General features: G+C 41.5%; 1 protein-coding gene across 1 annotated transcript in view; it reads right to left on the bottom strand.

Annotated features, from left to right (window-relative positions):
• Window positions 1-17562, bottom strand: part of TMEM132D (transmembrane protein 132D) — an 835380-nt gene that overhangs the window by 243664 nt on the left and 574154 nt on the right. Inside the window, exon 4 of the mRNA XM_043902103.1 lies at window positions 16713-16896. Within this exon, the coding sequence (XP_043758038.1) occupies window positions 16713-16896 (184 nt within the window). The remainder of the gene's footprint in view (window positions 1-16712; window positions 16897-17562) is intronic.

Consider the following 17562-nt stretch of genomic DNA (forward strand, 5'->3'; position numbering starts at 1 on the left):
CTAAGTGCTACAGACCCAGCATGAGCCCCACAGGCCTTGCCTCTATTTCCTTGGTGTTTGTAGGCTGAACAAAATCAATCTATGATACGTTAGGTGTCAAGAAATACCATGGAGAGAAAGAAATAGAGACAAGGAGGTCGGAGTGAGAGGGCATGCTCTTTGGATAAGGTGGTGGAGGCTGCTGTTCAGTTGCTAAGTCTTGCCTGACTCTTTGTGACCCATGGACTGTAGCACACCAGGCTCCTCTGTCCTTCAGCATCTCCCAGAGTTTGCTCTAATTCACATCCATTGAGTCAGTGATGCCATCTAATCAGCTCATCCTCTGCCTCCCCTTCTCCTTTTGCCTTCAATCCTTCCCTGCATCCGGGTCTTTTTCTTTACATCAGGTGGCCAAAGTATTGGGGCTTCAGCTTCAGCATCAGTCCTTCCAATGAATATTCAGGGTTCATTTCCTTTGGGATTGACTGGTGTGATATCCTTGCTGTCCAAAGGACTCTTAAGATACAGTGATGGAGGAAGCTTTCCTGATGAAGTTCGATTTTATGGACCACAATCTGGGCCACATGGTATATAATGCCAAATTCTAACCCTAACATTCCAGTTGAGCTATTTCAAATCCTGAAAGATGATGCTGTGAAAGTGCTGCTCAATATGTCAGCAAACTTGGAAAACTCAGCAGTGGCCACAGGACTGGAAAAGGTCAATTTTCATTCCAATCCCAAAGAATGTTCAAACTACCACACGACTGCACTCATCTCACACACTAGTAAAGTAATGTTCAAAATTCTCCAAGCCAGGCTTCAGCAATACATGAACCGTGAACTTCCAGATGTTCAAGCTGGTTTTAGAAAAGGCAGAGGAACCAGGGATCAAATTGCCAACATCTGCTGGATCGTGGAAAAAGCAAGAGAGTTCCAGAAAAACATCTATTTCTGCTTTATTGACTATGCCAAAGCCTTTGACTGTGTGGATCACAATGAACTGTGGAAAATTCCGAAAGAGATGGGAATACCAGACCACCTGACCTGCCTCTCGAGAAACCTGTATGCAGGTCAGGAAGCAAGAGTTAGAACTGGACATGGAACAACAGACTGGTTCCAAATAGGAAAAGGAGTACGTCAAGGCTGTATATTGTCACCCTGCTTACTTAACTTATATGCAGAGTACATCATGAGAAATGCTGGGCTGGAAGAAGCACAAGCTGGAATCAAGATTGCTGGGAGAAATATCAATAACCTCAGATATGCAGATGACACCACTCTTATGGCAGAAAGTGAAGAGGAACTAAAGAGCCTCTTGATGAAAGTGAAAGAGGAGAGTGAAAAAGTTGGCTTAAAGCTCAACATTCAGAAAACTAAGATCAAGGCATCTGGTCCCATCGCTTCATGGGAAATAGATGGGGAAACAGTGGAAGCAGTGTCAGACTTAATTTTTTTGGGCTCCAAAATCACTGCAGATGGTGATTGCAGCCATGAAATTAAAAGACGCCTACTCCTTGGAAGGAAAGTTATGACCAACCTAGATAGCATATTAAAAAGCAGAGACATTACTTTGCCAACAAATGTCTGTCTAGTCAAGGCTATGGTTTTTCCAGTGGTCATGTGTGGATGTGAGAGTTGGACTGTGAAGAAGGCTGAGTGCTGAAAAATTGATGCTTTTGAACTGTGGTGTTGGCGAAGACTCTTGAGAGTCCCTTGGACTGCAAGGAGATCCAACCAGTCCATCCTAAAGGAGGTCAGTCCTGGGTGTTCATTGGAAGGACTGATGCTGAAGCTGAAACTCCAATACTTTGGCCACCTCATGTGAATAGCTGACTCATTGGAAAAGACCCTGATGCTGGGAGGGATTGGGGGCAGGAGGAGAAGGGGACGACAGAGGATGAGATGGCTGGATGGCATCACTGACTCGATGGACATGAGTTTGAGTGAACTCCGGGAGTTGGTGATGGACAGGGAGGCCTGGCGTGCTGCAATTCATGGGGTCACAAAGAGTCAGACATGACTGAGCGACTGAACTGAACTGAACTGAACCCACATATAAGCAGGTAGCTAGTATCTCAAAAATACATGGATCCTGATATCTTCCATAAGTTTGAGTTGGGTTTAGGTCATCTCTTTTGTGAGAAAAATATCAAGTTCCACAGATAGACAACAGTGGCTTGGCTATTGGCCTAAATGTCTGAAAAGCCCGTGGATCATCTATGCAATCCTGTTTTCTGAGAGGTGTTTCACCTTCTGGTAATTGCTGCCAAGATTCTGGAGGTCCTGGAGTGAGCAAGCCCTTAGCAAATAATTCAAGAGACAAGGAAATGTTGACGCTGAGATTTAGTGGCAAGCATGTCCTTAGATCAGTTACTATCTCTCTTTTTCCTGTACCACCTTCAAATCTTGGATAATGAGGTTAATTGGAAGGTTAATGGAAGCAGTACAGCCAACAAATTTTATGATCCAGTAGAAATCACCAAAGGGGAAGATGATGAAGTTAACCAAACAATGTGAGGAATACTGAGGCAGATTTAAGAAGAATAAACATCATGAGTGTGTGTGTGTGTGTTGGGGGGTCTCCCAGGACTCTGCAAAGATGGAAGGCATTCATTTGATTCTAAGTGTCAGGAAGGTTTGTTTCACTCAAGAGGGGAATTAACAAGTACAAGGCCAAGTAGTCAAAATTGAGATGTTGAGAGTGTGATCATGGCTCAGACCACCTGCTCTGGTTACCCTGAATCTTTTGGAAACTCTTTATGGAGTGGCATATGGTGGAAAATGTATCCGTGTTTACTGCAGAAAATACACTTTTCTCATGCTAATGTTACTATTTAAATTTGTTTTTATTTTTAGGGAAGTTTTCATGCAAAGTGGTTTAGTCACTAAGTCCTGTCTGACTCTTGCGACCCCATCGACGGTAGCCCGCCAACCTTCTCTGTCCATGGGATTTTTCAGGCAGGAATATTGGAGTTGCCATTTTTTTCTCCAGGGGATCTTCCCAACCCAGGGGTCAAACCCTGGTCTCCTGCATTGCAGGTGGCAAAAAGGTCAAACCTTACAGCATAACTGGACTCCAAGGGAGGGGATGTTCTCAACTTGCAGAAGAAGAAACTGAGACAAAGATAAGAAGAGATTATGTCTACGTTATATCAGCAATGGGCAAATTATGGCCAGCAAGCTATACTTTTTGTACAGCCTGCAGCTAAGAATAGTTTTTATATTTGGGAGAAAAAGACAGTTTTTACATTTGGAAAAAAATCAAGAGAAGCATACTTTTTTTTGGTGACACATGTACATTACATAAAATTCAAATTTCAGTCCCCAGAAATAGCTCCACTGGAACTCAGCCACGCCCATGTGCTTACGTGTCATGGCTGCTTCTGAGTTACAAGAATACGGCTGAATTGTTGCAACAAAGACTGTATGGCCTGCAAACCTGAAAATATTTACTATCTGTGCCCTCATAGAAAACATTTGTCAACGCCACTGCTTTTGGCCCTTTTGGAGCTATTGCTCCTTTTACATAACAAATGAAGCAGTGCTGACTTTATTATCCAAAATAAGAACCATAATGAATATAATCTTCCAACACACATGCTTAAAAAAAAAACAATATAACATTGTAACTGAATTATAAAAGCAGAAATAAAAGCAAATCGTTTATAATAAAATAATATGTACTTCAATGCATGCATTTGGAGGCAGGAGCTATACAAAAAGACATAATGGTGCATTCAGGTTAATTTCACCTAATTGTTGAAGGAGTGTGAATAAGACAACTATTAGTGCAAATGGACACTGATGCCTGTATTTGCAACACAAACTCCACAGCTGGTATTGATGCAGTTCCTTAAGCACACTTTTGATCGACAGGAGCTGGTGCTATTGATAGAACAACACAGTCATTGAGAAATGGTGGCTTATTGGGGAAGGAAGTAAGGGAAAACAAAAGCCAACCTTTCTTTTCACCCAATGATCTTCTTCCATTTACTGGACCCAACCAGTGGGCAAGACAGCCCACTGGAGGTGATCCATACAAGAAACACTTCAATAGCATAGCTCAGGGTGCAGAAGAGTGGAGTGTGGGTCCACAGACCATGTGGAGAATGTACAGACCACCATCTCAAAAAACAGCATGATGGCCCTCTCAGTTTCCCAAACCAAAGGTTTAGCATAGTCTAATCTGATAGACACTAGTCTAGAGTATTTAGACACTACTAGAGTATTTAAATTTAAATTAATTCAATTCCATGAAATATTCAATTCCTCCCTGATACAAGCCACCTTTCCAGAGTTCAATAATCCCATGTGTAAATGGCCACCATATTAGATGGCTCATATTTTAGAACATCTCAGAGTTTCCCAGGTGGCACAGTGGTAAAGAATCTGCCTGCCAATGCAAGAGATGCAAGAGAAGTAGGTTTGATCCCTTGGTTGGGAAGATCCCCTGGAGGAGGAAATAGCAACCCCCTCCAGTAACCTTGCCTGGAAAATCTCATGGACAGAGGAAACTGGCGGGCTACAGTCCATGAGTTCCAAAGAGTTGGACACGACCGAGTAACTGAGCAACAAGAGAGCCCTGTTGGACTATAAGAAAACAGTGGCTAATCTAGGCTATTTCATCTCCCCATCCAAAAACACTCCTTATCTATAAGCAGTTTCTGATGGCTATACGGAGAAAGGACAACCCAAGACCTTCCACTTGTCTTCAATATCGCCATCACCCTAGCCCAGTTCCTCATCCTTTTCCACTTGGACCATTAAACTAGCCTCCAGTGTGATATTTCCATTTTCATTGTTGCCTCCCTTCCAAATTTGTTCTCCCCTTGGTTTTCAGAGTGATATTTTAAAAACAGATCATGAATCAGATGAGATTTAAACACAGAGAAATCAGAAATCTGACTGCACACATCATGGCTGATAAGGTACCTATTCCAGGGTCTGCTTGCCTGATCTCATCTCCCCATCTCACTGTTCTCCAGCTTCACTGGATGCTCTCTATTCTAAGGCTCATCAAGCTGGCCTTGCTTTGGGCTTTGGCATCCACTTCTCCTTCTGTCTGGAAAGCCAGCTCTTCTCAGATCTCTCCATTTGGGTCCTTTATGGCAGCTCAAAGATCACCCCTGCAGAGATGACCCTATCTCAAAGAGTTTGACCAGCCAGTCCTTCTCCTTCCCAACCTTCTGTAATATTTTATCATAAACATAGATCAGTTCTGAATTTACCTTGGCCAATTATTTTTCACGTATTTTTTAAGTTGAACTATGCTTGGTTTGGGCTTTCCAGGTGGTATGAGTGGTAAAGAACCCTCCTGCCAGTGCAAGAGACATGAGATGCGTGGGTTTGACCCCTGTGTTGGGAAGATCCCTTGGAGGAGGGCATGGCAACCCATTCCAGTATTCTTGCCTGGAGAATCTCATGGACAGAGAAGCCTGGCATGCTGCAGTCCAAAGGATCTCAAAGAGTCGGACATGACTGAAGCAACTTGGCATGCATGCTTGGTTTACAAAGTTGTCTTAGTTTCAGGTATATAGCAAAGTAATTCAGTAATTCATATATTTATATATAAAAAATACATAAATATGTATGTATTTATATGGAGATTCCCTGGTGGCTCAGATGGTAAAGTATCTGCCTGCAATGCGGGAGACCCAGGTTCAATCCCTGGGTTGGGACGATCTCCTGGAGAAGTAAATGGCAACCCACTCCAGTATTATATATTCTTTTCTATTATATGTAATTACAAGATATTGAATATAGTTCCCTGTGCTATACAGTAGGTCCTTGTTGTTTATCTGTTTGATACATAGCACTGTGTGTATGTTAACTCCAAACTCCTAGCTTATCCCCCCACCCTTCCCCTTTGGTGGCCATAAGTGTGTATTCTATGTCTGTGAGTCTATTTCAGTTTTATAAATATGTTCATCTGGATCATTTTTTTAAGATTCTACACATTAAGTGATATCATACAATATTTGTCCTTTTCTGCCTGACTTATTTCCCTTAATATGATGTCTAGGTCGATCCATGTTGTTGCAAGAGCATCATTTCATTCTTTTTTATGGCTGAGTAGTAGCCCATTATACTAATACAATATGCAGCACTTCCTTTATCCATTCATCTCTTTATGGACATTTAGGTTGCTCCCGTGTGTTGGCTGTTGTGAATAGTGCTGCTATGAACATTGGGGTGCGTGTATCTTTTCAAGTTACAGTTTTGTCTGGATGGATGCCCAGGACTGCTGGATCATATGTTACATTTTTTACCAGCCACCTCCCATGAGTGGGATGCATGCTCTGTTATCCCCTTCTCACAAAGGCCAGTGCCTGGCACATGGAGGGAGCTCAGTAAGTGCTTCTTCAATGGACTGCCTTTCCGGGGTGCCTGCAAAATGAGTTACTTCATGAGCATTTGTTCACTGAGAACAACCAGTTGTACAGTCTCTGGGGCTGTAATAACCACACGACTAAACAACAATAGCAGTAAGTCTCCCGATTTGTTTTGCACCATGTACCTTTAAAAGCACCAAGGTGCAGCCGCCACTGTCTCATTATAAATCACCTCTGGAGAGGACAGCTCATTAGCGAGCATCAAAGGGAGCACAGTGGGCGGAAAAGAAAAGGCAGTGGCTTTGTGCGTAATAAATAATTCATTTTCAGATGACTTTTCCTATTTCAGTTAAGACTTCTCAATTTCATATTTTTACGAGTGCACATTCTTGCATTTGCATTTTTCAAAGATCTTGCCACATACTGAACTGATCAACAGCCTTAACTCTGTTTTCAGGGAGGTGCAGCGCACAGGTGATGAGCACTGACTCTGCAGCCCATCTATCTAGAATCTAATTCCACCTCAGTGTCTCAACTGAATCGCTTGGCGCCATTCTTCAAACACTGCGTGCTTTTATCCATCTGTGAAATGGGCATAAGAGTAGTCCAGGGACATCCCTGGTGATCCAGTGGTTAAGAATCTGCCTGCTATTGCAGGCGTGGACAGGGTTCAATCCTTGGTCTGGGAAGATCCCAAACCTGTGGGTCTTAGACTAAGCCCATGCACCACAATTATTGAGCCTGTGTGCTTAGAGCCTATGATCTGCAACAAGAGAAGCCAGTGCAATGAGAAGCCGGCACACCACAACTAGAGGGCAGCAATGAAGACCCAGAAGAGCCAAAAATAAATAATAAAATAAAAGTAAATAAAATAAAAAAAAGAGTAGTACCAACATCAGTGGGTCTCTTAGAATTGAATGAGTTAATCCCTGCAAGGAGGGACCTACAGCCATACCTGGTGCATAATAAACAGTAAGGATCCAGTGTCATTATGACTGATGGTGTTTGGGGGAGTCATAGTGACTCAACAGACACACAAAGAAAAGAGTGAGTCTTGGAGCAGAGATTTTTCTCAAGGCCTGTTGCAGCATCTTAATTTGCACTTGGTTGAGAACGTATAGAAATGAAAGCAGTGCTATGCCGTCCAATGTGACTGAATTTTCAAAAAGTCTGAGAAAACAACAGAGTGTATCTGGCATATTAATTAGCAGGCTGACATAGGAAAAGGATATCATGAAAAGTCAAATAAGAAAAAGAGCCAAGAAATCTGCTTTGATGACAAAAATGAAAAGAAACTTCATTACTGGAGCCAGGAGAGAGAGTTTTTCTTCCATAATTTGGGAGCCTTATCTCAAGTCCAGATCTCAGAAGGTGACTGTCAGGGCACATGACCTGTGCTAAGTTCACAGTTGATGGGGGATGAAGCAGCTGGTGTGACCCTACAAGACCCGCACGGCTCTAGTGAGTGGTAAAACTGATTTTCAGGCTTCTACAATGAGTGGTACCATGCCTTCAGCCAGGAATACAAATGTGAAGGGGACATGGTTTGATAACAACCATGGTATTTGCAGGAGATCATCCAGGAAAGGTGGTGTGCAAGAAGATTAACTCCTGAAGATCCTAAAATCAGGGGAAGGTACGGGAGAAGAAAGGGCAGTTCATTTGCTTTAAGGAGACAAATGTATTCGATTCAGGAAAGCTTACTTAAAATGCATTTATTTCATCAGGAGCTTTACAATAGCAAATTATATGGTAATGGAGTGTGGGGGTGAGTTTTGTCTGTAAGGTTTACAGAAATGGAATTTCTGCTGAATCCTGGATTTAGGAGGACATGCCTTGATCGGTAAGATTTAAGAAGATGCAAATGAGACCAGGAGGGAAGAGGTTATTTGATGACTACTTTCTTGAAACCCCCAAAATTGTAGAAGAAAGAACTCAGGCCTCAGTCAAATAAGAGAAGGATCTGGCTACATCTAAACTGCATAGTTCCCTGGGACTTCCCTGCTGGTCCATTGGCTAAGACACTGTGCTCCCAATGCAGGGGGGCCTGGATTCGATCCCTGGTCAAGGAACTAGATCCCACAAGCTCTAAATAAGAGTGTGTGTGTCACAACTTAAGATCCTGCTTGCTGCAACTGAAACCCGGCACAACCAATATATAAATAATAAAATTTTTTAAATGGCTGCTACCTGCTCTGGTCTGGCTTATGAGGCCCTTAACTAAGGCAGACTCAAGAGAAGAAGGCATTTGGTTTGGACGTAAATGGTAAGTCAGGAGTGGCACCCTGGAGTCTCGCTCCTTCTACTTTGGAAGAGGGACCTGGAGATAAGAAGGATTTAGGTGGAGTTCAAACAATAAGATGACATAAGGGAGGACTTTGAAGGTACATAAAAGGACATCCTGAGTTTATGTCTTTCCAAGCATCTTGGGTACAGCTGTTGCTCCCAGTGGTGTGATCTCAACCAGCAAAAAGAACTGAAGAGTATGTGAATTCCCCAACTTGATTGTTACCCTCACTGTGAGCAAGGAAATGGTGCAGCAGTCACAGCAGAAGGCCCAATAAGAATCACGTGCGGCTGTGAAGATCCAGAAGGACTCCCTGGAGGAGGCAGTGGGGGAAATGGGCTTATGCAGAGAATTCTGAGTGATATCTGTTCTCCCATGAGTGTCATGTTTGAAGAAAGGTTTGGAATATATCAAATCGCACTTCATAAAGAGCACATGGCACATCTGACTCTGTTTTTGCTTAAAAACTATGTTGGCCTTCCCCAAGCATCTTCAGGGCTGGGTCTGGCAGACACATCTGTACTCTTATGTCATCTTAAGTAAATGCCATGGAACGTCACCATCACCAAGTCACTTTAGGGTAACAGTCCTCCTTTTGATTATTTTCAAGGATAACTGCCTGTCCAGACTGTATCTCATGATTAATTTATATCTAAAGTTCCAGCTCAATTCTAATAACTAAAATTCAGGGACTTTCCTGGTGGTCAAGTGGCTAATGCTCCACGCTAATACTCTGTGCTCCCAGGGGGCACAGGTTCAATCCCTGGTCAGGTAACTAGATCTCACACGCTGAAACTAAGAGTTTGCAAGCCGCAACTAAAGATTTCACATGCTTCAATGGAGATCAAAGATCTCGTGTGCCACAACTAAGACCCGGTGTAATCAAATATAAATAAATATTAAAAAAAAAAATTCAGTGGTCAAGGCTGAGACACAGCAAAATCAGAAACATCAGAAGCTCAGCATTAAGAGGAGGGTGTGCCCTTACAATCCAGAGGAGAGCTGAGTCACCCACATCTATCCTACATTAAGAATAGCCACCACATTTATGGTACCCAAATAGCTACTGCCCAGCATGAATGAAAACATTGTTTGTTTTATATTAAAATAAAGAATGCACATTAATAGGTTTGAAAGGATATTCAACTAACTGATACGGCATTCAAATTGATGAATATCAGTCTTATCATCTTTGAATCCCCACAGAAGCTCAAAACACTTGTTTTAGCCAAAACATAGGAGGCAGATAGGAGAGAATGATAAAGAGCCTTGATAAACTAGGTGCCCACTCCCCACCCTGGAAAAATATTTTCTGACTCTTCTAGGAAATGCAAACATGCTCCCCAGAACCTGACAATGACATGCAGTTACAGACAAACACTAATTAGATTAACGGCAATGCTCATCTAATGATCTTTTCTTCAGAATTTTCTCCCAAAGGACAAAAAAAAAAAAAAAAGATTTACTCACGAGATAGTAAGGGATCATTTTCTGAACAGAAAAAAAAAAATACTGTAATAACAGAGAGATACACAAATGGATTTAGGCAAAAGACAGATTTTAAGGCCATAGACATCAGGAAAAAATAAGCATCTTTTGGAAAATGAACTTTGAATGGGAGGTTTTAACTGCGTGTCATCTCAAAGCTTTCCTGGAGATGAAGTTACACATCTCAGAAAGAACAGAGGGGCCATGTGCTCACCCCAGGTATACAGGGAGTCACAACTGCATTTATTTTAGCATTATTTTCTGAAGATTATAGTCCTACCTATTCAAAGATGCTGTGGGGGGGACATTTTAATATTTGGAGGTTTTACAAGAACACAAAAAACAGGCATGATTTTTCCTCTTGGTTATAATTAGGGAGAGAGGAAAAGATTTCCACTATGGAAAAGATCAGTAGATTTGACTGCATAAAAATTAAACAAATACTCACAAACTTCTGCATGCTATAATATATACAGTAAGTGACACCAGAAGACAAATGGTAAACTGGGAGGAATATTTATAGCGTGTTGATCGAAAGGCATGAAAACAGAAAGTAGAAGGCGTTTTTAAGGGCTGGGAGGAGGGGGGGCGGGGCTGGTGTTCAGTGAGTGTAGAGTTTCAGGGTTGCCAGATGAAAATATTCTGAAGATCTGTTGCACAGCAGTGAAAATATTTAACACTAATAAACTGGACAGTTAAAAGGGACTGGGGCTTTCTAGGTGGCGCTGGTGGTACAGAACCTGTCTGCTAATGCTGGAGACAAGAGATGCAGTCTGTGGGTCCCCTGGAGGAGGGCGGTTTGGTGGGTCTTATAAAAAAATATAAAAAAATATTATACTACTGCAAATTCTTTGATTCCTATCCTTTGATTCAAATGTATTTCTAAAAGCTTATCAGAGACGTGGCAAAGAATTGAGGGTGAAATTGTAGACCACAGGAAATTTTATAATAGAAAATCCTTTTAAAAAACATTTAAGTTTTTGTGGTGCTATCATATAATCACTGCAGATGGTAATCGCAACCATGAAATGAAAAGACACTTGCTCCTTGGAAGTAAAGCGATGACAAACCTAGATAGTGTATTAAAAAAGCAGAGATTTCACTTGGCCAACAAAGGTCCATATAGTCAAAGCTATGGTTTTTCCAGTAGTCATGTACGGATGTGAGAGCTGGACATGAAGGCTGAGTGCTGAAGAATTGATGCTTTCATACTGTGGTGTTGGAGAAGACTCTTGAGAGTCCCTTGGACAGCAGGGAGATCAAACCAGTCAATCCTAAAGGAAATCAACCCTGAATATTTATTGGGAGGACTGATGATGAAGCTGAAGATCCAATACTTTGGCCACCTGATGCAAAGACCCGACTCACTGGAAAAGACCCTGATGCTGGGAAAGATTGAAGACAGAAGGAGAAGGGGACATCAGGGGATGAGATGGTTAGACAGCATCACTGACTCAATGGACATGAACTGGAGCAAACTCCTGGAGATAGAGGAGTCTGGCATGCCACAGTCCATGGGATTGCAGAGTCAGACATGACTTAGCGACTGAACAACAATCATATATAGGGAACTTTGGGGTTGGGTCTAAACTCAGACTCATCTTTTTCCCCACATCCTTCCTTCACACCTATAACCAATGTATTGAAAAGTCCTCTCATTTACCTGCTAAGATGTATCCTACGATGGTCTACCTCTGCATCTCTCCACAAAGATCACCACAGTCCACTGGAGTGAACCAGAATAACCTCAGCATTTCCCCATATACATCTACACATACACATTCCCCATATACATCTTTCACCAAAGACATCTACAGCTGGACACAGGTGCTCCTGCGATAAAACTCACTCTCCCAGCCTCCCTGGCCCTGGACATGGTCACTCAGCTGAGTTCACAGGCTGATGGGATGGGAGCAGAGGTGGTGGATTCAGAGAAGGGTCATGTCCTTCACGGAGAGAGGCACATCCTCCCCTTGCACCCTTGTCCTAGTCCTGTTGGCTGCCACATGGACATGTCTGTTATTAATTTGGGGCCATGTGGATAAGGTCAGTGTCTTTGGAGTCACTTGGCAAGAGGATAGAAGGATGCTATGTCCTACCCCTGGGAGCCACCTGGTAATGCTGCTCACATTCAGATGGGAGAGGTGGGCACAAGCAGACACCATGTTTCTTAAGTCACGGTTATTTTACAGCAGCCAAAGTCGTCCTCTCTGATACCCCCTTGCTCTCCCAAATCCATTCTCTACATACAACCAGACTGCTTTCTAAAAACATTCGTCAGCACAGCGGCTGCTGTCCTGAAAGCCTTTCAGTGACTCCCTGTCACGTTTAAATATCCACCTCTGTACTCTAGCTTACAAGCCTCCACGTGACCTTGGGCTCAACTCAAAGTATTCTCTCTCCAGGGACTCATTATGGTCCAGGTGAGCTGGCCTTCCTTCTGTCTCTAACATCTCAAAAAAAGGTAACACATATAAGTGATATTATATGGTATTTGTCTTTCCCTTTCTGGCTTACTTGACTCAGTATGATAATCACTGTGTGCATCCATGTCGCTGCAAATGGCATCATTTCATTCTGTTTTATGGCCCAGTAGCATTCCATTGTATGTATGTATCACTTCTTTATGCACTCAGCTGTGGATGGACATTTAGGTTGCTTCCATGTCTTGGCTGTTGTGAATAGTGTTGCTGTGAACATAGCGGGGCGTGTATCTTTTTGAATTATAGTTTTTTCTGGTTATATTTCCAGGAGTGAGATTGCTGGATCTGGCACAAATGAACCTATCTATAAAACAGAAACAGACTCATAGACCTAGAGACTTGTGGCTGCCAAGGGGGATTTAGGGGAGGAAGGGGGATGGACTGGGACTGTGGGATTGGTAGATGCAAAGTATTGCATTTAGAATGGGTAAACAATAAGGTTCTAATGTACAGCACAGGGAACTATATTCAATATCCTGTCACAAACTATAATGGAAAAGAATATAAAAAGAATGTCTGTATGTATATAACTGAGTCACTTTGCTGTGAAGCAGAGTTTGGCACAACATCGTCAATCAAACAAATGTCAATAAAAAAGAATATATGGCACAAATGAGTAGATAGACACAATGATATCAGATTTCAAATACTTCTCAACAAACATATAATGAACAAAAATAAAGTAAAAATGAAAATAAACAGCAAAAGGTCTATTTAGTGACAACTCTCCTAAACAGGGAAAGTTTTTTCCAATCAAGTCAAAGATGAAATGATGCAACTTTCTCTGGAAAAGGGACTCAAAATGCTCCAAATACAAAAGACTAGGGAATCAGGACCCTGAAGACTTTAAGTTCCAGAGGAAGATGCTCAGAAAGAACTAGTAAAAAACTCCTCAGATCACATATGTTTTAATGCATTTTTAATGCAATTTATTCATTTCCATTCAAGAATTAGAGAGTATCCCCCAATATTAGGAGCAGCATCATTCACAATAGCCAAGACATGGAAACTGCCTACGTGTCCAACCACAGATGAGTAGATAAAGAAGATGTGGTGTATATAAACAAGAGACTATGCCTCAGCCATAAAAAGGAATAAAATTTTGCCATTTGCAGCAACATGGAAGAACTTGGAAGGCATTATGCCAAGTGAAATTAGTCAGACAGAGAAAGACATATATTGTATGATATCACTTATATGTGGAATCTAAAACAATACAACAGACTAGTGGATACAACAAAAAAGAAGCAGACTCACGGGTCTAGAGAACAATCTAGGTTACCAGCTGGGAGAGGTGGTGAACAGGTGATACAGGGGTAAGAGAGAGGGAGGTAGGAAGTATTGGCTGTAAGGTAGGCTCAAAGACTTATTGTTACAACATGGGGAATATAGCCGATACTTTGTAATGACTGTAAATGGAGTGTAACTATTTAAAATTGTTTAAAAAAAAAAGAATCACTGAGCATCTATACACTGCCTAGCACTCTTCTTATCTTGGGAAACATGGGGACTGGGAACTTTCCCTTTCCTGAAAGACTTTACAATGTAATTGCTAGGGAATTATTTACCTTTTGCATTTAGTAACTAAGTGATTGTAATAAGAGCAAACATTTCTTGTATGCTTGACTTCACTGGGCACTCTTCCAGGCCCTCTTGAATTATCACTGTTTCTTACATCAATCTTATGAGTATTATCTCTTTCACCCTTTGTAGATGAGGAAACTGAGCCAGAGTGAAATTAGCATGGTTGCATAGCTAATAATGGCAACCCACTCCAGTATTCTTGCCTGGGAAATCCTATGGACAGAGGAGCCTGGTGGGCTACAGTCCATGGGTTCACAAAGAGTCGGACAGGACTGAGTGACTAAACAACAACAATAGCCGGTAAAGGGAGACCAAGATAAATGTATATTTTATTTTGCTTCCCAGGAGGCTCATAAAGATGAACACAGAATGGAAAACAGGTGCTGGGATTAGGAATCGCTCCAAGCCTCAGTTTCCTCATCTGGAAATGGAGACGGATTGTTTCGAATACTGCTCATTGCCTTGAAATATCTAATCTCTTGTTGTTTCCTTGTAACAGAACATGAGCAATGTGCCTTGCTAAAAAGTAGACTTATCAGTCCTCCTTCCAACTAACTATGCCCATATAACCAAGTTCTTGCTCATTGGATACACACAGAAATATTACATTGGCTTCCTATGAAGACGTCTTGAAAGGGAAAAGAAACTGATCCAATTCTGTATCTCTTACTTTTTCTGGTTGGCAGAATATGGATATGCTGGCTGGCATCCCAGCAGTCATTTTGGACCATAAGGTATCCATGAGGATAGAATGTATGCCCTCGAGTGCTGAAGCAGAAATAAAGATGAGGACTGAGTCTCAGATAGCATGGGGCAATTTACCTGCCCTGCACTAAAAACCTTAGGAGTTCTTTTACATGAAAGAAAAACACACTTGTCTTAAAGCAACTATTGGCCTGGGTAAAGTGGAGTGAGTGGGGAGGGCTAGGTTTGGAGTTAAGGTTAGGGCTTGTTTGCGGCCAAATGCAATTCCTAACTGATAAAAACAGATTCCTCTAGCTCTGCCATTACACACACTTCTACAATTACATGTATCGTAGCCAGAAAGGGTGATGCAAGGTGAGAACAGTTTCAGAGACCAGTAGAGGACAGAAAGTGGATTCATGTGAGCAGGGATTCATGTAGGTTATGAAGAACAGTGGGGTTTGAAATAGGCTGACAGTCTAGGCAGAAGAAATGCTGAACTCGGGAAACCAAGCAGACTGTCTGATGCTGAGCCAAGCAACAGAAGCTGTGCAGTGTATGGCTAAAAGCTCATCAGACTAAAGGTGCTGAAAAGGGGAACAAATTCAAATAATTACTTATTCAAGACAAATGGTCTTGCCATTGCCAGTAATAGAACCACTAATAGCCTAAACGAAGGAGTGCTGCTGTCACATATGAAATAATGTACCGGGGAGATTTGGAGCCTTTAAAATATAATAAAAGAAATAGTTAATAAGAGCCCTTATCAACTGTAGGGCCCCAACACCTTTACATCACCTAATGAACAGCATAATAACCAACTTAGTGTCACTAGGCAACTGTCCATGTTACCTTGTATTGAAAGATTGATTCCTGACATCCTTTCATGGCCCCATAATAACGCTTGTCAACAATTCCTAATAGATGGTGAGGGGGAGACATGAGGCTGTCAGTGGATAGGTCAACCAATCCTTCACTTCCAACAGAAAAAGTACTTTTGTAACATGAGGAAGCTCAAAGTACTCTCAGCAGACTCTCAATCCCAAGTATTTGCACTGTGAAAACTCACATTAGGAAAACATACTATTTCTTTGTAGAAAGACCCCAGGAAAATGTGAGGCTAGACAAGGCATTGATGTGTTTGTTGAGGTCAACCTGGGTGGTTAGTTGGGAACACAGGCAATGTGGTCCATTGCATAGTAACCAGGGGGTGGTCCGTCTAAGGATGAAAACCTATCTCTGTTCCACAAATCCTAGGAAACACATGGACTAACTTAGAGACCTAAACCTTCTACAAGTTACAAATAGATTGCCTGTGAATGGATTATAGCTAACCCTTTCCTAGACAAGCTTGATTTAAAATAAAATCAGTTCTCACAAGAAGGAGTTGATGGTTCACACTAAAACTATTTGGATGTTTTCTGTTGAAAAGTCAGTAGGTCTTAAGAATTCAGATGTTTCCTTGGCTTTCCTGCATGGCTTTCCTGTTGGCTAGGCCTTTTCACTAGGTATTTGTCAAGTCGCTTGTCACCTTTCACTCAGATGCTAGATCCGTTTGGTCTCTGCAGGTATACGTGTTTAAGATCCTTGAATAGTCTCCAGTGTATCATACAAATGCCTGGATAAAATCATCAATACTTTTCTTACAGTGGAAGACCCAAATCTAATGCCTGGATTTTGATTATTTTCTAAATAATATTTTAAAGATATATATAAGTATGTATTTAGAATCAGCAACTTGCAGTAACTTTGTCAGTTTTCCCTGACCCTGGTTCTGGGCTCACTGACATTTTCCCTGGTGTTTAGGTCATGGCGTGATGCTTTGCCTTTCCCTGAGGTCTGTATTAACAGCCCAGGGCAGGGACTCTCTTACCATGGCCAGTGGGATGACTCCGATCAAGTCTTTCTGACTCACGTAGATCTTGGAGACACCCAAGTCAGATGTGATGTCTCCTGGATATTCAACCTGCCATGTGACAAGCTGTGTGGCCGGCGGGTCACCGGGCTCTTCGATTTCTACGTCGATCTGCATGACTTCATAGGAGGCACCATTTGCACTGAACAGAAGGAGAGAGGAGAGAAGAGCATTGAGGACTGGGTGGGCGTGCCTGGCAGGCAATAGACAATCTCCATGTACACTTATACTATCTTTCAAAGAGTCTGTTGGAAAAGCAATCTTTGATGACCATGCACAGATGAATGGACAAAGAAGATGCGATATATGCATATATATAATCTATATGATATATACATATATATTATACATATATTTATATATAATAGAAAATTACTCAGTCATAAAAAAATGAAATAAATGCTATTTGCAGCAACGTGGATAGACCTAGAGATTATTATACTAAGTGAAATATGTCAAAGACAAATATCATACAATATCATTTATATGTGAAATCTAAAAAAAGATGTAAATAAGCTTGTTTACAAAACAGAAATAGACTCACGGACATAAAAACGAACTTATAGTTACCAAAGAGGAAGGGGTGGGGGAGGGAGGAGAGATAAATTAGGAGTTTGAGATTAACAGGTACACACTACTATATATATGACAGATAAGCCACGTGGATTTACTGTATAGCACAGGGAACTATATTCAATATCATGTAATAATCTATAATGGAAAATAATCTGAAAAGAATAGATACATATATATGTATAACTTAATCACTTTGTTGTACACCTGAAACTAATACAACATTGTAAATCAA

The sequence above is a fragment of the Cervus elaphus genome, chromosome 5 (genome assembly GCF_910594005.1).
Source record: "Cervus elaphus chromosome 5, mCerEla1.1, whole genome shotgun sequence".
NCBI classification, from domain to species: Eukaryota; Metazoa; Chordata; class Mammalia; order Artiodactyla; family Cervidae; genus Cervus; species Cervus elaphus.